The sequence below is a fragment of the Limanda limanda genome, chromosome 16 (genome assembly GCF_963576545.1).
Source record: "Limanda limanda chromosome 16, fLimLim1.1, whole genome shotgun sequence".
Taxonomy (NCBI): Eukaryota; Metazoa; Chordata; class Actinopteri; order Pleuronectiformes; family Pleuronectidae; genus Limanda; species Limanda limanda.
The window spans coordinates 1,686,012-1,711,709 of record NC_083651.1 but is presented as its reverse complement, the minus strand read 5'-3'; the positions used below and the strand labels follow the sequence as shown (position 1 = coordinate 1,711,709).

Genomic DNA, 25,698 nt, shown 5'->3' with positions numbered 1-25,698 from the left:
ACATTGCATGGAGGCCGGTTCATTCACTGCCATTATACTTATTATTATATTAACTGGTTGTGTTTCACTCAGAAGCTATAAAAACACTACAGAAGATGCATTTTGTCAAATTTTAATTTAATGACGCACCAACTTTTCCATCATTGCCCAGAATAAAGAAATTGTTGTCAATATTTCAAGATTATTTTGAACCTTTTAGATCTTCACACATGTTTTTAATCCACAAACTGAAGTAAATACAAAAGGTGGATTCAAATCCACTTACTGCTGCACAGTTTACAACAGACAGTTCAAAGTTAATCTGGTTGTGATTCCACACAGGGATAAGAACATCTATTAAATACACACACACACACACACACACACACACACACACACACACACACACACACACACACACACACACACACAGGACCAACTGCTGAGTCTAGAAGGGTGTGTTGCTTTGAGATAAGATTTTCTGAGATGTCCTGATTTCTCTTATTCGTAAGCCAAATTGCCTCTGGCTCAATACGTCACAATATCCCCACCTCTTCACAAACACACACAGACACACACACACACACACACACACACAGACACAGACACACACACAGACACACACACACACACATAATCTGCAGGGCCACAAATCTCACAAAGGTTCAAAATAAAACATGTCTGTGCTCCATACGCAGCAGAATGTGCAGGAAGAAGAACTCCACCTGCAGTAGCTGCTCTGAGGCTCAATGACATCAAACCCTTTTTGTTTAATAATCATAAATAAAAGAACAAGCTCATCATCTTGGGTTTGCTCACTCTGCTTAATTATTCACCATTAATTAGGCAGTTATCTGGCAAAGTCTTTATCCCAGTAGAGCCCATGGAATATGAAGGGGTGTTCAGCTGCAACGTGACACTTCACCACTAGATGTCACTATATTCCACACACTGAACCTTTAAGGTATTGCATGTTACTTATTATTACTCACTGAGGCCTATTTGTGACTTTTGCTGCTGGAATATTGCAAATGTTCCCATGTGAGACTCATAAAGGATTATCTTATTCTATTTTATCATAAATTTAATTGATCTTTATCTCATCTCATGTTAATCTTAAATGGTTAAATACATAAAATAAAAATCCACAGTGACAGTGTGGTGTTTTAAAGTCTTTAATATGTGAGCATCAGCTGATATAACGTGTTAATTTAAACATTTCTCTCTTCATTCATCCACAGCTTCCGGCTGGAAACTTCGCCAGTCCTCAGGAAACTGTGGCTCTGCAGCCGCCATCTTGGCTCTCAGCCTGTGGGCCTCAGAGCAGAATCCTGGGAGCGGAGCCGGAATGGAGGCCGGCGGAGCAGCGTCCATAAGCCCCGTGTGAGGAGGAGGAGGAGGAGCCTGGTTCTCTGGAGGCTCCGCGGGAACAGACGTCCGGCGGCCGGGGAACGAACCACCCACTGCCCGCAGGAGAGTGTTCGATCAACCGCAGGAGAAGAACCGGAGACCGGAGCTTTCCCCGGAGCGAAGCCCCGTCCTGTCGGTTACCAGCCGGGAGGACAGCGTGAAGTCCAGCCGGCGGCTCGTCGCCCTGCCCGGGGTGTTGGGCTCCGTGTAGCCGCCGCTGCACCCGGACCAGCCCGGTGCCTGAGCCCGGTGCCTCGCTCCCTCCGCCCGGACACCTCGCTCCCTCCGCCGGCCGAGGAGCAGCAGCAGCAGCAGCCGAGGACACGTCCCTGATTCCCCGTCACGCCCGCTCGGTTCCCCCGCTGACACCGGAGCGGAGAGGCGGGGCCGAACCGGAGGACTCCCCCGGAATGGATCACTGATCCCGGGCTCACCACACCGCGACGCAGCCTCTTTCTTCCCGGGGGCGGGGGGTCGACTACAGGAGGCATCGCCCGGGATTTAGACTCGTTTCTGCGGGAGAGCCGAGCGCCTCGCTGCCCGCCTCGCTGCCCGGAGCCTCGGTGCTGCAGCCCGCCTGCCCGTGGCCTCCGCCCGGCTCCGGTACCGGGAGATCGGGACAGAATCCTCCGTGTGGGATCACTGGTTCCGGGGATCCATCCCCCCCCCCACCGGGTCGGACCATGGCGGACGACGACATTCTGTTCGAAGACGTGTACGAGCTGTGCGAGGTCATCGGCAAGTAAGTGTCCTCTCTGCGGGGAGAGCAGGCCGCTTCTCCGGGGCGAACCGGGACCGGCACCGGGGCTTTAACCAGCTGGGTCACAACACCCGACAGACACACACATGTACACACACATGTACATGTACATATACATGTACACACAATGCACGTATATATACACATATCATACACATATATACACCCATACATATATATATATATATATATATATATATATATATATATATACATGCACACCATACACACACACACACACATGCATACATACATGAACACACACATGTACACACACATGTACATACACATGTTCACACAATACACGTATATATACACATGTCATACACATATATTCCCCCTTTACACATTTATATATATATATATATATATATATACATGCACACCATACACACAAATGCATACATACATGTACACACACATGTACACGCAAATGTACACAACATACACATATCATACACATATATACACCCGTAAACATTTATATATATATATATGCACACCATACACACACATGCATACATACATGAACATACATACACACACATGTACACAACATACACACCATACACATATATATACACGCATACACACCATAAACATATATATCATATATATATTTATATACACACCATACACACACATGCATACATACACATATACACACAGACATACAAATTCACATACATACATACATAACACACACATCTATACATACACACAAACGCACACCTAACGCTCACACATGTACATACACATACATACACCAACACACACCATATACACACATAACAGAACCGATGCTGATCATCATAATTAAATGTGTATTTTCCATCTTATTCCCATTTTAACACCATATTATTTATAATCCTTATAGTTTTTAACACACATTTATGTAGCTATTCTCATCAGGAGCCTAACCTGAGCCACATTACCAATCTTAACCAGGACCAAGTCCAATCTAAACCTAGACCAGTACCTCTGTAATGGGTTTGCTTCTTCAGAACCAGGCTTTGGCTCTGATGGTTCTGACCAGGTCAGAGTTAAAGCTGGAACGAGTAAACGCAGCCACAGCAATTAAACACAAAGCTGTTCCTGCCTCTGACAGACGCAGTGGTGGTGATTACAGTTGTCGCCTCCTCAGTTGCATGTGTGTGATTGCGTGTGTCAGTGTGTGTGTGTCCTCCTCCTGCATCACGGGTTGTGTGTTAGTCGCGGCTCTGGACCTGTACGGTGCTGTGACCTGTAGTGGCTCTTGGCAACTTGCTGCAGAGATTAAAGGGCAGGGAACAGACCAACGTGAGTCATGCACACCCACACACACAGACCCACACACACACACACACCCACACACACAGACACACACACACACACACACACAGAGACACACACAAGGACACACACCACATCTGGTCATGGTTAGTGACTGTGGAGGTTTCACTCCGGAGCCACTTGGAGTATTTGGAGCCGGGCATGTTTCTGCACTGGGAGTGGGAACTCTACCTTTCCAGCCCGGCTGCGTTTAATAATCATGAATCCCTGTAGTGCAACACCCCACATTAACCCTGTGGTAAATATGAACATGCATAATGCACGAATGATGGATGATTAAAAAAGCCTCCTCCAGTACAGGAGGGACATTACAGCTGCAATATGAAACACACCTCCGAGCAGAGAGACCTGTAAACTTCCTCGGTGATGATAGTTTCTCTTTTGAATGTGACAGGTGGATTATAATGTCGTTGCCACAATTACCTTCCTGTGGTTATCCCACTTTAGAAATGAGGGCTGTAACAAAGCTGAGTAAATCATTAACACGTGTCCTTACGATCCATTGCAACCAAGTGGACAGTGGTGACGGTCGGGGGGGTTGTGAACGTCCCCAAGCTGCTGTTGCCATGACTAATAACCTGGAGCCGTTAGAAAAGAGAGAGAGAGTCAGAAGAGAAAATGGCAGCAGCAGGATCCGTCCCCCGAGCCCCCCCGGTGTGTTCGTGTGATGACCTCACCTCGCTCCTCTGTCATTATCCTGGAGATCACTGCTCTCGTCTTTGTCCCGGCACCACACCTGGGGACTTTCCCACCCGACGCTGGCACGGGCGCAGGAAGGAGGCGGCCGACGCCAGGAGAGGCCGTCCCTGTGTCTTCACATCCAGCCGAGTGGAGGAAGTGTTTGTGTCTTGAATACAGCTCTTCACCGTGGGACCGGGGGTCCGACAGGCTCCTGGCGCTGGGACTTCTGCTGTGTCACAGAGACGGTCGACTGCCTGACACGGGGATGACACCTGCCCGGCACACGGCAGGTTTAGACAAGCCTGAAAACAGTGTGCACTCTTTTTTTCTTTTTATTCCACCAAGTCACAGGCGATTTATTTGTCTTTCACTCAAACGCACACAAGCACAGAGCCAGAGAGATCCTCCTGTCTGTCTGTCCTCCTGTCTGTCCTCCTGTCTGTCTGTCTTCTGGTTCTGACGTTGGAAACACAGCCTCACACACCTGGTCTGAGTTTTCTGAATATGAATTCTCGCTCGTTGCATTCAAATCAATCAATTAATCACATTTTATTTGTATAGCCCATATTCACAAATCACAGTTTGTCTCATAGGTCTTTAACATGGTGAGACATCCTCTGTCCTTCACCCTCAACAGGAGTCAGGACAAACTACTAAAAACCCTTTTAACAGGTGAAGATACGTAGAAACCTCAGAGAGACACATGTGAGGATCCGTCTCCCAGGACGGACACAAGTGACACAGATGTGTAGAGGAGAACATCATCAGGAGAAAGGTTTTTAGCAGCAATGATGAGGGGAAACATTTTGAAGGATAACTTCAATACTATATGTCAAGCAGTCCTGCTGCATCATAGTCTCTGGTCAGCAGCAGGATCATGATCCACCATCAAGACCGGATCCACTTTAGTCCACAGTCATTGTCATTCAACAGATTGTCTTCAATCTACAGTGTGAGACGCAGAGACCTGTTCTCAGTCGTCCTGCTCTCGTGCCCTCTGTGGTTCTGGAACCTGAAAGTGACCGGAGAGAGAAACTCCAGCAGACGACCACAGTACATCAGGACATGCATCGCTGTAGAAGCCTTGTACCCGAGCATGTTCTCTGCCGGGTCCGACCCTCGTAGTGACACAGGCCTAAATATAGGTCATCCTCTGAGCTGTGCTTGGAAAGCAGTGTGATGATCTCTGCTTCGTGTGTGTCCACGGGGTTTATTTGGATTTATGTTGGTGTTTTGTCCTCATGGTCAAAAAACCCACCACCCTATATTTGCGTGCTCATTTCTACACGTGCATCATTTGAGGATGCACGCACAGGATTTGGTTCCGTGCTTGTATTTTGTTTGTTGTCCTGAGGCACGAGAACAACGGGAGGATGGAAGGAACATGAAAAGAGGGTCAGGAAGGAGATGGGATGAGTGAGGGAGCAGGAGAGGTCAGGGACACCGGGGAAGGAAGGAAGGAGTCCATCAGGTGGACTTCAGGAGACATCCTCTGCCTTCAGGCCTGGTCTCCAGCTCCTCCTCCAGGGGAACGCTGTGCGTGAGGATCTGTGTTTGTGTCAGAAGAGGACGTCACGCAGAGCGATGCACAGAAGAAGAACTGCAGGAGGAAGCAGTGAGTCTCTCCTCAGCGCCTGCAGCCTCCAACCGCTCTGCAGCTGATGCGCAGCGACAACAGGAAACTGTGATGTTAGCGCCTCGGACCCAAAATGCTCAGTCTCCCAGATTTAAGTTGAAAGTGTGATGTCATGGCGGTAACATGACAAAGCAGTTTACACCCTCATGGAGCTGAAGGAGTTAATATTAAAGCTGAATGATCAGTGACCTTCTCTTCCTGAGGATTTGGACTCACCATGGATCTGATAATGGATATTTTGTCCTATAACATGCATCAGTGTGAAGCTGATCTGCTCCACTGTGATGCAATAAATTACCCCCCCCATTTGCATACCTCATGCCTTAGGAGGAGGCTTGTGGGGGGGGGGGGGGGGGGGGGAGCCTGAATGTCATTATAACTCTGGGCCCCGGGATGTGCATGTGTGGTAATGTGGTGCATTTGTCAGATCTTGTGTTGGTGTGGTCCAGTGTGTCCCCGGTCCAGGAAGTGACAGAGAACAGAAGCTGGAGGCTCCAGCTCCTGTGCACGTGTCCCGTTCTCCTCATGGAGAGAAGTGACTTCAGCCTGAGACACACACACAGAGAGACACACACACAGAGAGACACACACACTAACACACCACCGCTGCCTTTTCCAGCTGTGGTGTGTTAGTGTGAGTCTCCTCCTCAGGTGGAGGGAGAGTCAACCTTCGTCCCCGTGGCAGCTTTAATGTTTTCACAGTTTAATCCTTGATGAATATATTAAAAAGCTGAATATGAAACCAGAACAAGCAGATCCACTACAGGATGGAGCTGGATTTAGTCATGATTAGCATTGAGGCTAGTTTCTCCAAGCTAACGCTGAGCACGAGGCTATATTTTCATTTTAAAAACCCTCTCTGGCCGCGGTGAGTTCTGGTATTAATGTTCTGAGAGGATCCAATCACAAGAGGTTAGTCTCTTCAGACGTTCAGATTGTTCCTGAACGTGTCTCCTGTGGTCACTTCACATCTCACCTCCCTGCTCCAGATGGAAGTAAAGGTGTAGCTCCTCCCAGTCAGCTGAGTGGGCGGTGCTTCACATGAGGCCCAGGACGAGTTTGTGTCCACACAGGGAAGAGAATTCAGCCCAACGTGTCCCAGGCCAATTCCAAATAGGTTTTTGTGATCAGATCTCAGGACACATTGAGCAGCTTGGCTTCTCTGGAGTTGGTTAAAAAGTAGGAGCAGGTCTTTCTTTTCTTGGACAGACGTAGAAGAGTGTTAGCAATGTTAGTTTAACCAGACACCGTTTGTTATCTTCTGGAAAAGGGTCACGTGATCGGTGTGACGAATCAGGGAAGGATCGGTTCTGACTCATTCATATTCCTGTAGCCGTGTCTCAATGCTTGGCCCAGATCCTTAGTAGGACGTGGTCTATGTGACCCAGGAAGGAGGGGGGGGGGACTTCCTGGGCCACATAGACCAGCCAGCCAGTCTCCATTCATGAATTGATGAGTGGGTTCTCCACTAATGACCCTCCCACAGTGTGACACCATCAGACCCATGGGCTGTGGGTCAGTAGGTTACACACTGTGTGGTTGATCCCAGTGTCTCCTCCAGCTCTTCAGGACGGGTGTCTTCACAGCAGAGACAGGAAGTGACATCACTCTCTGGGTCAGTCTGAAGAAAGACGTCTACCAACTGGTGCTTTTCATGTGTTGTCCCTTTCCGTTGGCTGCTCACACGTCTGCTTGGCAGCGATGGACGGTCTGGAGTCCAGCGTGTTCCTCCTCCAACAAATACTCCATAACGCCTTCCTAATAAATCCACTGAAATGATGAGATGTGACTTCATAATACATCAACAGTGTGGCTGTGTGAATGGGGTCCTCACCCCCAAGATAATACACACAGAGGGTTCTCTCCAAGGCTGGCTTGTGTGTGTGGGTCTGTGTGTGTGTGTGTGTTGTACGATCTTAGCCTCAGTGTTGGGATTCGGACGGAAAATCTGCAGAAAGGCTGTTTCCTGCACGCACAATTACACATAGATGATATAACAGAGAGATCTCACACTCAAGCACTAAAATATTTATCCATCCTCATCAAGCTTGAGAAAACACCCGTGGCCGACCGACCCCAGCAGATCAGTGTGTGTGCAGACACACAAGTTCAAAACAATCCAAGCAAACCCAGTTCGTCCTGCTGAGTCTCGTTCATGATCCTCAGAGGATCAACCTCAGCTGGGTCACACAGACGCTTCCTGCTCATACACCAGGTTTATGAGTTGAGGCGTTGACAGATTATTTTAACTACACTGCTTGTAGCTTGATTAATAAACTCCAACGCTTCTGCATGTTGAAAATAACATAGAACCCGACCTCTGAAACGGACGGGAACATTCCCAGACACAGACAGGAGAAGGAGATTTACTTTAGGTGTAATTTATATCACCAACTAACCATCCAAATATACAGATGTGTGTTTAACCTGCTGTGTATTCATGGCAGCACTTGTTTACTTGAGGAAAGAGAAGGAGACGTGACACCTGACCTTCTCCCTAATGGAGTAATCAGTCATGTTCTCCAGATGATGAGGAGCAAAGGCCAGTTTGATGCAGTCTGCTTCACCGTTGTCAGATTGGCTAAGCAGGCTAATTCTTTTTTCCGGTTATCTGTGCAGCGGCAGCCTCTTCCTGGACGCCCCCCCCCCCACGCCCCACTGGGGAGGAAACTGTTACCGGTTGTACGACGGTAAAATTTAAATCATCTATATAACTGGTGGTGGATTACCAGGGTGTAAATCTTGTGGGGAAAACGGTTAATTAATTGTTATTTCACTGTCAAATACGACAAAGATAAGAAACGGACTCACACCAGCTCATTTCTTTATTTCTGCAAACGCACGTGTCGGGATCCGAGTGTCGTCACAGGAGGTTTCTCTCAGCGCACAAGGTGAAACAGTTCCTTCATTAATGCATTATTAATGAAATTATTTCCCAGCTGACTCCACGTGTGTCTCAACACTCGCCTCCAAAGATGTCATGTGTGTATAATTAGTTTTAGCAGCACAGGAACACATGCAGCGAGGCGATGAAGACCTCGGTGAAGGCTCCCACAGCACTCTGCCTGCTTCTTGTTTCATAGATAAATATGATATCGCTGCAGAATAGAGATTGCTTGTGTTTTTAGCCACTGGTGGTTTTTGGTTTTCTCGAGTGGAGGATTAAGTTGCTAAAAGTTGCTGATGAAGCCAATCACATTCCACTGGTATGTTTTATTCTCTCCTCCTGTTTTTTTGCCCAAGATTTATTATTTTTCACTACTGTTGTTCTGCAGGAGCCTTTTCAATCTAAACCGATTTCCATGCTGCATGCCAAAGCACATACTGTTACCTGGGTTACAGCCGAGGCCTCGTGGAAAGAACTGCACCCCCGATGTAACACACGGGGGAAAGCAGTTTCCCTTTCAAACCCCGGAAATCTGCTTTCAGGAATTCTTTAGCAACAGGATTGAAGACGATACTGTTCGTGCCACCGACCCAAGAAACCAAGTGTGAGGTGATAGTGCTGGAGTCAGAGAAGTGTCTGTACCTAATGTTGAGCATGTGACCTCATGTCCTGTTGGTTCTCAAGGGGGGAGGAGATGTATCTGAAGGTAGGAATCCTCGGGTTAAAGATGGCTGACACATGTGGACACGCGTCTGCAGTGATTTCATCTGTGTTCACTGCACCAACCTTCACATGCTGCTTCAGTTTGTAGCTAAAGGCCTGATGCATAATTCAGGTTATGGTTCATTCAGAGTGCATTAGCACACAAACAGCTGCTGGTCCAGGTTGTGGAGCTGTGGACGGACTGGTGTCCAAGGACAGGAAGAAGAAGAGAGGCTACACCAGAGGCATCACAACCTGGAGTGTCTGCTGCTTTATCTATAATCAGATCTGTCTGGATTTAAAACTCTGCACAGTAAAGTAAGAGAGGAACTGAAGAAGAAATCAGTTCTGATCACGGGTCAGGTGTTTTGAAGAGGATGGAGTTTGACGATGAAGTCAAGAGTAAAGTCTGAGAATTTGTCCTGCCAGAGTTTCAGCCATCAGGGGAACTGGAGCCGATCCCAGCTGACATTGATCAGGAGGCGGGACTCACCCTTGACAGGTCGCTAGTCGGTCACATGGCACAAACATGTATGCTCACACTTACACACAGTTTAGAGCTGCCGTGACGCTCATGTCTTTGGACGTCACACAGTTGTCATATTTCTTATAATAACATCTAGAACATAGTGATTTCTTTTCTGAAGCTCCAGGAGAAATCCTGCTGCGTCCGTTGACAGTAAAAACATCCGTAAAGTTTTACCCTCCTCAGTGGGCTTTGGTGGTGACCACTCCCACAGAGCAGATCTCTCCACCTGTCACTCAGGCTCAGTGGTGCACAGAGGCTACTGGGTGCATTCACAGCAATTAACCGTCATTGGCAATTTATGTCTTGCTCGGTGGTTTGTCTTCTTCCTTGTTTGGCCTGTAGACTCTTTTCTTCTCGGATCCCTCAGTGCTCTGGTTGGTGGCGTCTCCTCCGTTTCCCCCCTGACTTGTTTCTTGTGGTCTTGTTGTTTTTTTGTTTCGTAGATGAGCCGACAAACTGTTCCTAAGGTCACATGTGACAGGGATGTATCTCTCCGTCTCACTCAAACTCACTCAACTAAGAAAAAGTAGGACTTAGCAGCCAAAATCAAAGTAGCTGCGGGTTTGGTATGTCCGTCGGCCAAGTCCGGCATCACAGCCGTCCCTCTTCCTTTGCCACACTTCCCAGCTCCTCCTGGGGGATCTGGAGACGTTCCTAGCCTAGAAAGGAGATGTAATCCCCCCCCATCAGTTCTGGGTCTACCCTGGGGTCTCCTCCCGGTTGGGTGTTCCCGGTAATCCTCCAATGGAAGGCGCCCAGGAGGTGAATTTTGGATGATAATACATTTAAATTCAAAAACCTGTTTTGCTGAATATGCCACTGAGTGTTGAGTGATGAATGAGTTGAGACTATTCTTCATTTTGATTTAAAGCAGAAAATCTTTCAATCAAACCTGAAACCCGACAGGTTCTATCAGCAGGAAGGACGGAGCCTTCTCTTCTTTAACAGGAAACAAGAGGAACCTGGGATGAGCATTGGAAGGATCCTTGAGGCTCACCAGGTTTAATAATAGAAAATTGGATATTGTAAAACGCACAATGAGTTGTGCAAGACGAATGGAAGTGGAGCTGTTTCAGACCCCGGGGCTTCTTTCTCACAGCGGCAGGTCCATTGTTAATGGCAGCAGGCATGAACGCCCGGAGCTGCACTGCTGTAATAGATGATATTTTTATCACCCTATTCAGCCGGCTTCTTTTTTCTGTTTCTATAGAGCTCCATCTGAGCGCACATAGATTTTCTGTTATTTATGGAAGTAAAAGATCAGCCCGTGTGCTTCCTGTCTCCTCGTCTTCATCGATGGCTGCGTGCAAAAACACATTTTTATTAAATGAACCTCATTTTACAAGGCAGGTCAATTAAGAGGAGATTTAAATTCACACTATGAGTGAAGGAAACATCTGGAGCAGCAGTGGATTTGTTATGTGGTGGAGTTTCTGGTCTTTTGATGGGACAGCTTCTCTCTGGTCTCACTGCTGGTGTTGTTGCAGTCGCACATCCTGACATCCTGTCAATTACAGCAGTTACTGTAGATGATGTTAAATAATCAACACTATTAGATGACTGACTGCTGAGTAGGACATAGAGACAGCTGCAGTACAGACGTCCTCAGGCTGTGGTGGAGATCAAGGCTTTTTTCTTTTGATGGCTAAACGAATCCAGATTCTTTTACTTTGTGTTTGCTATGGATTTAATGTGGCTGTCTGTGCACTGTAGGGACGTGATATGTAGGAAAAACACATAAACATAATGTAAAGCTATAGACTGCAGCTCTGGAATATCAAGTGTCTGTGGAGTCCTGTTAGCAGCTGCATTGTGGAGTGTGTTACGCTGCCAGTCAGTTATTTACTAACCTGTAAAAACCTCCAGGCTCTAACAAGGTACAAGACCATTAAAACTTATTGCCTGTTAAGGTGGAAGGTAACAAACTCCACTGTTTGCTGGTCAGGGTGTGAGGCTGTGATTCAGAACCCTTCAGGTTTATATATTTTATATTGTCTGCAGCATAGAAGACGTCAAGTGGGAAACAACAAAATAAAGGACAAAGCATCACATTTTGGATCTGGTTTCCTGTTTGAAAAATATAAAGATTCCTGAAGCTCCGATGTGAACAGAACTCTAATATAATAAACTATAATATAAATATTTTTCCTGGGTCGTGTGAGCTCCTCCTCCTCTGAGCGATGTTTCCTCCGGTGAAACCGAGCGGCGGTGGATTATATCAGCTGCAGCTAATTAATGTCAATTATGTAAGATTTCCTCTGCATGTCACTGACTGGACTCTGGCTGCGACTGGTTGAATGAAATGACACACACACACACACATGGCTACAGGCTGTGTTGGTGTTGTGTGTGTGCAGCGTGTCCACGTGCACCTTCTACACAACACACACACTCCAATGAGTCAACTCTGAAAACTCGTGGTTGTGTTTTTAATCTGGACAAACAGACGCCATGTTCTCTTCCTGATTGGTTCTTATCAGTCCCATGACTCCAGCACTAGTTGTAAAAGCAAAGCGTTGCTAACACTTACTGTTGATTTTAGGTTAATGTACAGACTCACACCCACACACAGCTCTATGCACACCCTCCCTACACAGACAGACACACACAATCCCATTCAACCATCAGACCCAGCTGGAAGTTGTCATCGTCATTCTGTGGAGAAGCTTTGTGATCATCTCGTGTTGATTCACATGTGTCGTATAAATAATGTTAAATATGCCCTCAGGACAAACATGTATATATATATATATATTTTATCAGAAAGGAAAATCCTCCTGCAAATACAAAACGAGTGTGTGCTGCAGATGGAAACCTGCGATTAATCCTTCATGGCGGCTGCAGAGGAGACTCAGTGTGTTGTAGGTAGTCGGTGCACGGCAGGAGGCCGGAGAAAACTCCCTCAATCCAGTCATTCCTGTTTGAGTCACATTTCCAGAACAGAAGATGCTGAGCCGTCTGGTTCTGGATTCATCACGATTGGAAACAATACAAATAAAGAGAAACAGAGGAGACGCAGGCAGAGCGAGGTGAAGATGAGATGAAGACAGGAAGCGGTCATTTGTCGGAGGAGAATTAGGCCCTGAACGCACCGCAGCCACATTTAGCCGGGACCTCGGCTGTGTTGACATATTGTCTGACAGATGGGAGACACATGCTCGCTGTCCCGGCTCCGTTCTCACAGCAACTGGGACCGAGACACAGAATCAGACCCGCTGTGGGAAACCAGCTCGTCCGACTTCAAGCTGCTTCGAATCACAGAATAACTCCTGAGTTCTCTCCTCAGTGTATCCACTCCCCCCCCCCCCCCCCCGAAGCCACTGTTATTTACGACTGTGTTAAATACTAAATACCAGCGTCGTACGTCATCATCTCAGTCCATCGCTCAGATCATTAAACGGCCGCGGGGTCAAGGAACAAGTTTAATCACAACAATTTGTTTTTGCCCATCCCTCATTTTGTCCATGAATACAAAGTGCAGCAGAGCCTGATAGAGTTGTGTTGTATTTATAGCATCACAGTGAAAGGAAACATTGACTTGTGCATTATATATATATTTCAATAAGACACATATTTAATCAAAATGCAGGTACATTCAAATCTCACATTATATTTATCGACTGGAACCAAACCTTCAGAGACACATTATGTTATTTCAGTGTTTTCTTTCCTCTTTGTGATTGTAAAGCTCTGCTAAGTCGAGAGTTCTGTGGTGAAGGGAGTTGTCTGGTCCATACTTTTGGGTAATTGTGATGTCATGTGACAAGACAGGAAAAATAAATAGTGGCAAATATAGTTTTTAAAACAAAAATATATATCTAGTAGCACTCGGAGCAAGTCTCTCGTTGGCGTGTGAATCTAAAACCTTGTGCACTCGGGCTTGAGGAGTCGATGATTCAGCTCCTGACTCTTTGTGTGTTGTGGCATTTCAAGATGGCTTCTCTTTCTTTCTTCTCCGTGGACCCACGCACTCACACACGTCTGCCTGTGTTGTGCGACTCCCACTCGCGCCCTTGTACGACGTCTCACATTTGTTCTCTGTTCTCACTCTGTGGCTGGTGTGAGTCTTCATTAGTCATCGTGTCTACGTGAGTGTTGCTGCTGCTGCTCCTGGTGAAGGACTCGCTCTGCAGCGGCGTCCGGACGGAGAAGGAAGGGGGCGAGGCCACTGTCACACTTCTTGGCCTCCTCCGCGCCCCCCCCCCCCCCCCCGCCATCTGGGGAGCTGCCGGGCGGGGGGGCTGACGGCCTTCAGCGGCATATGTTGTGTGTCAGTGCTGTGTGTGGGTCTGTGGGTGCTCCGTTACGACTCTGTGTCAGGAACACGCCGCCGCCGTGGTCACTCGTGTCCAGCGTGTGAAACGCCACTGGTGCTAAACGCCTGTTTGTTCATAAGTCTGGGACGGGGGGGGGGGTTGCTGGAGCTCACACAGCAAACAGGCTGCTGGAGATATGACGTGATATGATATGAGTGTGTGACTTTATTCACACACACTAACTCAGACGCTCAAATATTGACCCTGCTCCCTCTGCATCTGTGGACACGCCCCCTGCTGCTTGCTGCTGATCTCAGGTCAGCTGGCTCAAAGGAAGATGGTGGAGTGTAAAATTATGCATCTCTGAAGTCAAACCTCTATCTAGTTTGAATTCTTGGTATGAATTGATTTCATATGAATGTATATTACAGTATGAAGCGTGCAGCAGTGACGACAACACGTCTTCAAATACAATCAGATCATTTCATATCGATTCAGAGAAATTAAATCATATTCCATCTGCAGCAGGTTGAGCTGAGTCTCGTCTTTATATCTGCTGCAGTGAATAGATTAATAGATATTGATTATTAAAAGTATATTTGGTATCAATAATCACTTATGAATGAATATGGAGTCTCAGCTAAAGATCCTGAGGACGTGTCGTCGTCTGCCGGAGGAGAGAGCTGAGATTTAGTGGTGGGGGGGCTTATTCACACACACACACACACAAACACACACACACACACACACACACACACACACACACACACACACACACACACACACACACACACACACACTCAACAATAACAGCTCCACTCAGCAGTTTCCCCAGGACTTGTATAGAAACCTCTGAGTTCTCACCTCTGACACAACATCTGACTGAGCCGAGCTCCCGGCCTGTTGTACAGTTACTTACACTACACACACACACACACACAGACACACACACATACACACCCATACACACACACACACACACACCCGTACACACATCCAGCCCCCCTCAGTCGAGCTCATGTAAACACACTGTGGAGTCACTGGTTTCAGAACTCACAGAATCGTAGGTTAACACCTTCCTCTTTTACAACTGTGTGTGATAAACAACACACACATGCTGACACAAACAACACACGTGTTCCCACATGACACACACACACTTGCTCACACACACAGCATATGGTTTCCCAGAAGACGGACACAGGGTTTGGTCTGCTCCACGCCACAGCTTCACTGTATGTATGTGTTTGTGTATGTGCTGTGTCTGCTGTGTGTGTTGTGTGTGTGTTGTGTGTGTTGTGTGTTCAGATATCTGGGGGCTCAGGCTCGTCCTCACTCTTTCCCACTGAGCCACAGTGTTACACATGGTAACAGCAGTGGTTGTTTCCAGCTTTATTGTCGTTTATAAGTTACACAACTTCAGGCCTCGGGCTCCGAGCTCGTGTGTAAACGGTGACCTTCAAGGTTCTGTATAATTATGCATATTTAAATATTACACATCCTCACTAAATTAAAGAGGATTCATCAACTTGCAGGTTCTGTGTTTTTTATGTTTCACCAGCAGAGGTGGAGATCCAACTTGGTCTTTAACTTAAACTTTAAACATAGATTCCAGGGGGACCATGTAAATTCCAATATTGGGAAGTAAAATATTTACCATACTGATATATTAGCAGATAAATACCATTTAAAAAATGTTTTCAAAGATTCTTATGTGCTTCATCAAACTCTTATGATGATGTAATTGAGGCTTGATGGTTTACGCTGGTTCTGAAGATGTGTGGAGTGAATATCTGAACTATGATAAACATTTGAGTGACACATAAACAGAAAGTATTAAACGCTGTGGTTCAGTTTCAATCACTGAGTGGCTGTGTGACCTAAGACAGACAACACTTGTGTTTGTGTGCTCGTCTCTGTGTGTAACCATGCGTGTGTAAGTCGTGTCACCCTGTGTGTGATCTCTTAGTTTGTAAGGGTGTGTGTGTGTGTGTATGTGGGCTAATCTTAGCTTTGGTGCAGGCATCAGCCACCGATGAGGATTAAGAGACATAAGCACACGATGAGTGCTGCTGGACTCAGTAGTAAAAACACACACACACAGACACACACACACACCATTCAGTGATACGTCTAATGTAGTGGAAAAACTCACTTCAGTGTGAAACTCTCTGGAAAGATCATCTAATGGAATAAATGGCCTCGGACACGTCGGCCATTTTATACTTGAAACGTCTTTACACAGTTTGTGTTTCTTTCTCTTTTACCTGGAAAGTTTCCCTCTAGATGTTGTCTCTGTCATTTAAGCTATTTGGGTGAAAGTAAATATTTCTATTGCAAATCTATGCTTAATTCAGATTGTGTGTTGTATTTCAGATTGTAAAAATAATCTCAGGCAAGTCTTTGCTGTTTGCTTGTGGTAGAACCCGTGGTCTGGACCAGTCAGCGTCCGGTCAGGGAGGAACTTCCTGTCTCAGGTGTCACGTGGGCGGAGATGCAGTTCTATTATCAGATTCTAATAGTTCTAATATCACATCAGAACTGGAGAGCATGTCTTCTACTGAACCAAATGCATTTGAAATGTTTCCCTTACTTTTGGCAGGATATTGTGTTGGCCTTGTTGGAGTGAACGTGTCAGATCTGTGGAGGGATCAGTTCTGTTCCTCAACATAATACAGAAAACAAACAGAAATCAGCATAAAGAGCCAAGGGCAGATGTTAGGTTTGATTAATCAGTTAAATAATAAGTGATCATTAGTTTAAGATTGACTCTTAATAATTCGTTCTAACTGTTCATGCATTACACAGCAGCAGGTCAGGATAAAGACATCTTCATCCACCTTAACCTCTAGGACATGGTTCTCCACAGAGACACAGTGTGAACAACCAGTGAGAGAAGCCTCCTCATCTCCTGGTTCCCATGCTGAGTCCTGAACGTATCATCCTGACAGTGCTGCTGTGACCTTTGACCTCGGGGCTTCATGCAGCTCGCTGACACCTCCAGACGCTGTAATGAGAAGACGTGATAAAGGTCAGAGCTTTGGTCTCAGCTCCGAGGTCCTGCTGAGTTCCTGAGCAGCTCCGGAGCCTGAAGTCCGATCACGTCGCCAGGAGACTTGTTTTAGCGAATGGAAGCAGATCAGAGGCCTTCACAGGAAGTGAGTGAGGGCCAGAGACAGGATTTCCTCTGTGCTTCACTCCCACAGGGAACTGGGCTGCACAGATCTCACTGCTCTCTGTGCAGCTGCTGGTCGGAGGTGGGGTGCAGGCAGATCAATGTGGAGATGTGCTGCTGCTGTGTTGGTCTCCGCCTGTGAGAAGCAGGAGTCTGGAGGTGTCGAGGTCAGGCAGCTTGTCAGGATTCACCTCCGCAGGAGAAGAGAGGTGGAGGGAAGGAGGAGAACGAGGGCCTGTCAGTCCTCCTCCTCCTCCTCCTCCTCTCCACTGAGGATATATTTATCTTTATCTGCCATATTTACCATTTCTTAGAGATTAAACTGCATTTTCTCAAGTTCACTGAGCCTCAAAATATCTCTTCTCCCTACTTGTATTTAGTTTAACTCTGACCCTGTCCTCTCCGTCACTGTTTGACCTCTTGACCTCGAGACCGTCTCTAAACTCAACTCTGGTAGAGAAGAGACGAGTGGCAGCCAACTCTCTTTAAATCCTTCTGAGAACTTGGCAGAAACTGGTTTCTTGCCGTTGGTCTGAGCCGCTGGATCCTGGAGAAGTGCTGGAGCTGCAGGAAGCTGAAGCTGATTCAGACCTGAAGGATCATAAACAGAATCAGGATTTAATCTTCTGAAAAAACACGATCTGAACGTGTCAGGAAGAAAAACACATTGTTACATCAGAGCTGGACTGAGCTGAGTGTTGTATTTAATTACCCGAGTGTGACCTTTTCACACACACACACAGACACACACAGACACACACACACACACACTCACTCACTGCTGCCTGATGAACTGCAGGTTTGTGTTTTTCCTGACACTTTCTGACCTTTACTACTTTATCCAAGCGCTGTGTTGCCATGACGCTGCAGCGCACACACAAAGCGGATGGAACATGTGTGTGTGTGTGTTTGTGTCTTTGTGAGTGTGTGTTTGTGTGTGTCTTTGTGAGTGTGCGTGATGCCTTTCATGCCCCCAAGGCCACTCTCCGCCTGCAGGCATCCAGGAACATGCACTGAGGATGAAAAGGAGAAAGCGAAGCAGCAGTTTGAAGAAGAGCGTAGGAAGCTGAGGAGCTTTGATCACAAAGAGGAAGTTCATTAACGGAGCATCATCCGTGTGCAGAGTCATAACAACACCTCTCTGAGATTTGGTTCTTTTCCTTTTCACCTGAAAATCACATCAATGTGACGTCTGGTGCAGCTTCTTCCTCTAATAGCAGCTCTCAGCAGTGATTTACATCAGAGTCGGAGGAGATTCATTCTGTGGCTCAAAGCAGTCGACTCCCGAGTCCTCCGAGCGTCTGAGGGAGACCAGGTCTCCACTTGAAACCAGGGACAGTCCACATGTCTCCACTTCCTCCGACTGGACACATCTGTCCTTCTGCTGATGTCGTGATGTCACAGTCTGTGCAGCAGTGACTGAGGGCTCGACCAATCACGAGTCAGAATCAGCTGCTGTCTCTGCCCCCTTTTATATGATTAAGTTAATGATTTAAAAACATGAACATAACTCATGGATCAAATGACAAAGCTTCAAGATATTGTTTTGAGATAAAAACCCTTTTCTGCTTATTGTTCTGTGACATCACATGACCTCTGACCTCTGTGCGTCTCCGTTTTCACATCGACTCCCTTTTGTTTTTGGCCTTGATAAAATGGCTGCTGAACTCCTCATTGCTTCTCCTCCCCCCAACTTTCCTCTTCCTCTCCTCTTCCTCTTGTCTCCCCTTCCTCTTCCTCTCCTTTCCCTCTGCTCTCCCCTTCTCCACCTCTCCTCTCTTCTCAGAGTAATTATTTCTCTTTATATGAAGGAACTAGATATAATAACAGTGTAGATATAAGCTCTTCTCTTCATGTGCGTGTTGTCGCTCGTGTTTCGTGCTCTCGTCTCTCGTTATTTTGTCTTTTGGGCCGAACATCGCTGAGAACAGTGATTACTGACCAGTGAGATGATCCTCATGGTCCAGTGACTCACACACACACACAGACACACAAACTCACACACAGGCTCACACACACGCACATACACACACACACTCTGGAGGATCAGTGTTATGTAAGGATGCTCACAACTGAAGTGAGTGTGAAATTGGAGGAGGCAGCGAGGAGACCTCCTGCCCCCCCACCCCCCCACCCCCCATCTCATCAGAGGCTGTGAAATCAGGCCTGCGAGGTGTGTGTGTGTGTGTTTGTGTGTGTGTGTGTGTGTGTGTGTGTGTGTGTGCGTTTGTGCACTCAGTTCAGTGGGATCATTAAGTTTTATAGTCCTCAGCTTGGAGGAAATGGTCGAGCCAATATGCTGACCACTGTGCAGTTTCAGATTCTCTCTCCCCCACAGACACACACACACACACACAGACACACACACACACTCTCACATTTCCCTCCTGCCCCCCCGCTGTCTGTCCATCTCCAGGCGGCTCCAGATGAATCGCTGTGAGAAACACAACCGGACTCTTCATCAGTGAAAAGACAAGCTGGTTGTTTCCACTGGTTTCCACCAGCAGCTTCTCTCTGGCTCTAAGCTCCTCCTCCTCCTCCTCTTCATCATGGAGATGCACCGCAGTGTGAATCCAAGAAGTTCCATTGATCCCATCGATCGGTGCCGGAGCAGCTGCAGCCTGAGAGCTGTGGTGGCACCGGGGCAGGAAGCCGGGGGTTAGAGTCCCAGCTTCCTGCTCCTCACTCCCGAGGATTCCTGCTGCTCTGTGGTCGGCTGAGTGGGTCTGAGCAGCTTCACAGACGAGAAGCTTCACAGACGAGAAGCTTCACAGACGAGCAGCTTCACAGACGAGAAGCTTCAGGCTCTGAGTTGATGTAATGACCCTTTCCACAGAATGACTCCTGCACATGAAGCTGTGGAGCTCTGCGGTTCTGTTCCTCCCTCGGCTCACAGTGTTCGGCCCGGTCCTCACTCTGAGCCGTGACCTCATGCAGCAGTGACCACAGCTAATCCTGGAGCCTGTGTTTAAGACCGCTGCCATGGCAACTGAAGATGCCTGATGTTTTATTTTGCTCTTTGGGCAGCGACAGCCTCACAGTCCTCTCAGGCGTTTCACTGCTGGCTTATTTTATTACACCCTCCTCTTTGCTTCTGATGGAAAACTCGTTTGAACTGAGAAATCAGACCTCACCTGAAGTCCTCACATGTTCCTCACATGTTCCTCACATGTTCCTCACATGTTCCTCACATGTTCCTCACATGTTCCTGACGTGTTCCTCACATGTTCCTCACGTGTTCCTCACATGTTCTTGACGTGTTCCTGACGTGTTCCTCTCATGTTCCTCACATGTTCCTCACGTGTTCCTCACGTGTTCCTCACATGTTCCTCACATGTACCTCACATGTTCCTGACATTTTCCTCACATGTTCCTCACGTGTTCCTGACATGTTCCTCGCATGTTCCTGACGTGTTCCTCACATGTTCCTGCCGTGTTCCTCACATGTTCCTGACGTGTTCCTCACGTGTTCCTCATATGTTCCTCACGTGTTCCTGACGTGTTCCTCACATGTTCCTGATGTGTTCCTCACATGTTCCTGATGTGTTCCTCACATGTTCCTGACGTGTTCCTCACATGTTCCTGATGTGTTCCTCACATGTTCCTCACATGTTCCTCACATGTTCCTCACGTGTTCCTCACATGTTCTTCACGTGTTCCTCACATGTTCTTCACATGTTCCTCACGTGTTCCTGACATGTTCCTCACATGTTCCTCACATGTTCCTCACATGTTCCTGACGTTCCTCTCATGTTCCTAATCATGTTGTTGTGAACGAGTCGGACCCGACCACCTCCTGCTGCTGCTTCACAAACACCAACAACATAAATCTAAAATTTATGTATAAAAACGGCTCCAGTTAAAATGTGCAGCGGATAATTTGTTGATTTGTTTATAATTTAACAGCCTTTTGTTCATGATAAAATCAAACGTTGCAGCAGCTAATTAAACAGTAATAGGATTATTTTTATTATTTGCTCCTGAAAGAGTGTGTTATAATCTCAAGCCCCATTATTGCACTGATTAGTTTTAATTAGAAGAGAAAACAACGCTTTTCAGTTGTGGGTTTATCTGGTGTCTGGGTTTGTTTGTGCTGTTATAAATATTAAATAACATAAATACATCTGCTCCCTGGTGTTCAGATGCTTCTCTGTCAGGGAACAGTTTTCTGTTTCTGCTTGAGAGGGAGAATATTCCAGAAGGGATCTGAGCGGATTCTATTTCACCTGAGAATATTTATCCAGAATAGTTATTACAAAAGAGCTAAATATGGGAAAAGAATAGAATTTGGTTCAGTTGTTTTATTCCTTTTTATATTTAGATTCATACTCTCTCAATCGGTTCCACTGGACCGAGGCTGCACTTCAGAAGCATTCAGATATTTACACTTATTCTGCAAGTGTTTAATCTGCTGATTATTTTATCGACTAATAACCTTTAAGCAAAAATACAAATACCTTATATTTCATTGTTTATTTTATGCAAAACACGTTGCTTTGATTTGAGCATTCAACATTTTTTATTTGCTGTATAAAAAACAATCTTCTATTAACAGAAAACAAATTAATCTTCCATCCAAACATTCTCTGGTCAAAGCCGCTGGAACATTTCTATCAGTTTTTATATTTTTATAATCTCTTATTTCTGTGCTTTGTGCTGATTATCAGACAAACAGTGAATCAATAGGTTATTAAAATGATTGGCAGGTTTATAGGAAATTCATCATCTGAGTAGGAGAAATATCTGTGAGTCAACACTGACATATTATAAATTATTTTCTGAAATTATAGATTATTTGATACACTGAGTTATTTACATTAATCAATAATGTAAAGAATCTGCTCCATTGGCTGTTTCTGTAGATGATTTGTGATTTTTCATAATTTTCATTCATCATAAATACGTCATATTTACTTTTCTTTCCTGTATTTATATGTTTTATATTCATACTTGCACAAACACACCACATTAGATTCCCTGTTTGTGTAAATCTACTTGGCAATAAACCCTGATTCTGAGCCCCGCCTCCTGACCTTTGACCTCCTGCATGTGATGATGGTGACTGAGTGAACTCCTGCATCTGTTTCACATCATGTTGTGTCATTTAAACACCTCTTCCTGTGGGATTGTGTTGTGTTTGTGTGTTTGCTGTGAGACACACACATGCACAGAGAACACCCGGACGCTTGAGGCCTTCGGAGGCGTCGGCCGCTCTTAGATCACCGCGAGCTTCAGGCTAACGTCATAAACACGTTGTCTCCTCCAGAGGATTCTGCCCATCATGCCTTGTTAATGGTTCCCGTCTGATCACTGATTTATCAGCGTGATGATGTCATAGATCTCACGGCCAGTCCGCCATCAACGCTGCAGCAGCACAGATGCCCAGGAGGATCATGGGTATCCGTCTGGATCTTTTATTGACTGGAGATGTTGAGTCGTAATGATTTTAAACTTTAAATATCTTAATTACTTCAAGTCGACTGCAAGCGATTGGGCTCTTACTCAAAGTTTAGGCAACAAATCAGCCGGTGAATCCGGTGAGTGGCTCCGCCTCCGTCTCTCACTTGGCTCCGCCTCCGACTGCAAAGCTCTCACTTGGCTCGCGACCCGGAGACACTCAGAGGATTGGAGCGCAGGATTCTCCTCCCTCTGTTTCTTTACTTCATGTGTCTCCCGCCCACGTCCTCAGCACTTCCTGTCCGTCTCCATGTCCTCTCACTCCCCCCCGCTGTGGACTCCTGATGTGTTACCTTCATTCAGACCTGTTAGTGCTGCTCTACACACTGAAGGGTTCCTCTCTCTCTCAGTGGAGTGTTTGCAGCTTTGTTATTGGCTGCTGCTCAATATAATGCAAACATTTCAAATGGATTGTAAAATAACCACTGTAAAATTACTCTCGGAATTATATTTTATTATAATTATATTTAATTATATTTATTTACTTCAACCCTACTGTATCATACTGTTTAATATTTATCCCAATATTTATTGTTTGTTTTGTAATGTGTATTCTGTCAATTTCCTTGTTTGTGTAAACTTACTTGGCCAATACAACCTGATTCTGATTTATGGTCCTGATTCATATCCTAATCTCTTTTTGAAGTTTTTCTGAAAGATATATATGATTTAAATACATAATGCATGGTGCAGTCAGTGCAAAGCAGGAACATCTGTAGAAGGTGAAGTCAAATAGATAAAACGGATGAATTCAGTTTGTGTATTTCAGGCAGAGTGAATCTGTGACTGAGTGAATCTGTGACTGAGTGAATCTGTGACTGAGTGAATCTGTGACTGAGTGAATCTTTGACTGAGTGAATCTGTGACTGAGTGAATCTTTGACTGAGTGAATCTGTGACTGAGTGAATCTTTGACTGAGTGAATCTTTGACTGAGTGAATCTTTGACTGAGTGAATCTTTGACTGAGTGAATCTGTGACTGAGTGAATCTTTGACTGAGTGAATCTGTGACTGAGTGAATCTGTGACTGAGTGAATCTGTGACTGAGTGAATCTGTGACTGAGTGAATCTGTGACTGAGTGAATCTGTGACTGAGTGAATCTTTGACTGAGTGAATCTGTGACTGAGTGAATCTGTGACTGAGTGAATCTTTCCAGATCTGCTGCTGAGTCTCAGAGTTCAGGGTCAGAGATTCATGAGGAACTGTTGTGTCTGTTTCTGCTGATCCACCTGGGAACGAGTCGCTGGCTCATTCATGTACAGCCTCGTGGGAGGAGCCAGGAGAGGCCTTTAGCTGCAGGACTCTGAGCTGTCACTCAGACACACACACAAACACACACACACACACACACACACACACACACACACACACACTTTGTTATTAGTGCATTCCTTCTATCATCATCAGAACTAAACTAAAGTTGGGTGTTAAATGTAGATTTTGACAGGTTCAGGCCTCAGGATGGAGGAAGGAGATGTGTGATCACATTCTGCTGAGTCATGTGATGATGGAGTAAATCTGATTCATCCCCCCCCCCCTCACCCACCTGAGCGAGTGGAGGGAGAGAGAGTGTGACAGCCACGGTGAAGATGGTGAATCCTGTAACCTGAGAAAGGGAAGTGGGACTTCCTGTCACAGCGACTCCTCTTCAACCTCCATCTCCTCTGTGGTCCTCTGTCCCCCCCCCCCTCTCCTCTCCTCCCCCCCTCTCTGGGTCAAGGAGCAGGGAATGTGTGTCACAGGTTTGTGTGTCCATCTACACACATGCACACACACACTTGTTTGTAAAAGGATACCCGGTCCGGTGCTCCCCTGTCCTTTCCAGCTGTGTACCTGTCCCGTCGCTGCCCCTGGTGGCGGCAGGAGACAGGAGCAGATGAGGGGGCGGAGCCTGTTGGGATCTGACTGGCAGGACCCGGGCGATGATGCTGGTTTGAAACCGGCTGTAATGATAACGTGTGAAACCAGGTGTGATCCTCCAGCAGGAAACACACACTCACATTCTGTCAGCGCTGTGAAGAGTCTGAGGTTTGTTAGAATTGATTCGTTGAAATGCTTCAGTTATTTATCTCACTTTCCTTCTTCTTCGTGGTTTCAGCCTCGTTTCTGACAGAATTGACGACCCTTGGCAGAGAAGCCCCCCCCAACCCCCACCCCCCCCACACAGAAATCTGACACATCAAACAGAAGCTGCAGCTGATTCTGCAGGATTCTGATTTATTATAGAGGAATAAAAACACTACTCAGTTAATTACCAGCGGAGCAGTGAAGCGGCTCGGTCGATGTGTAACTTATGGTTGAAGAGTGAGTGATCATTCTCTGGAGTGGAGTGGGGGGGGGGGGGGGGGGTAGGGAAGGGGGAGGAGTCTCTCCAGTCACCTCAGGGTTCGATCCCGATTCAGAAGCTCATGATTCCATCATCAAACGATTTCCGATGCATCTGGATCTTTATCTACATGCGTCTTCACCAGCCTCATGATTTGTGATTTCTAATCATCTTTATAAAAACCTGCTGAATTAATATTCGTGTTCGTGGATAAAATGGGCGTCGCTTCTCTGTCTGCATATATATATATATATTTATATATATATTGTTGGCTGATAAAATTGCAGCACTCATCTCAACTACAGCGTGTTGTGTAACATACGGCTCCACCTGCTCCACCTGCCGCTCTGTGTGAGGAGGGTTGTCACCTGTCCTCTGCTGCAGTGTGTGAACATGTTTGTGTGTGTGTGTCTGTGTGTGTGTGTCTGTGTGTGTGTGTGTGTGTTGGCGGGTGACTGCCAATGAGCATTGCAGGTGCTGGCATGTCCAGGCTTCTGTCTAATCCCCATGGGAGCGTGAATAATCTGTGGCTCCTTACGTAACCACGACGCCAGAGAGGAAGGAGAGA

At 46.4% G+C, this 25,698-nt stretch overlaps 1 protein-coding gene across 4 annotated transcripts in view; it reads left to right on the top strand.

Annotated features, from left to right (window-relative positions):
* Window positions 1–1,381: 1,381 nt before the first annotated feature.
* caska (calcium/calmodulin-dependent serine protein kinase a) overlaps window positions 1,382–25,698 on the top strand; it is an 80,669-nt gene continuing 56,352 nt past the window's right edge. For all 4 annotated transcript variants that reach the window (XM_061088266.1, XM_061088265.1, XM_061088263.1 and 1 more), the window contains exon 1: window positions 1,382–2,131. In XM_061088266.1, coding sequence (XP_060944249.1) covers window positions 2,073–2,131 — 59 coding nt within the window. In that variant the 5' untranslated portion in view covers window positions 1,382–2,072. The remainder of the gene's footprint in view (window positions 2,132–25,698) is intronic.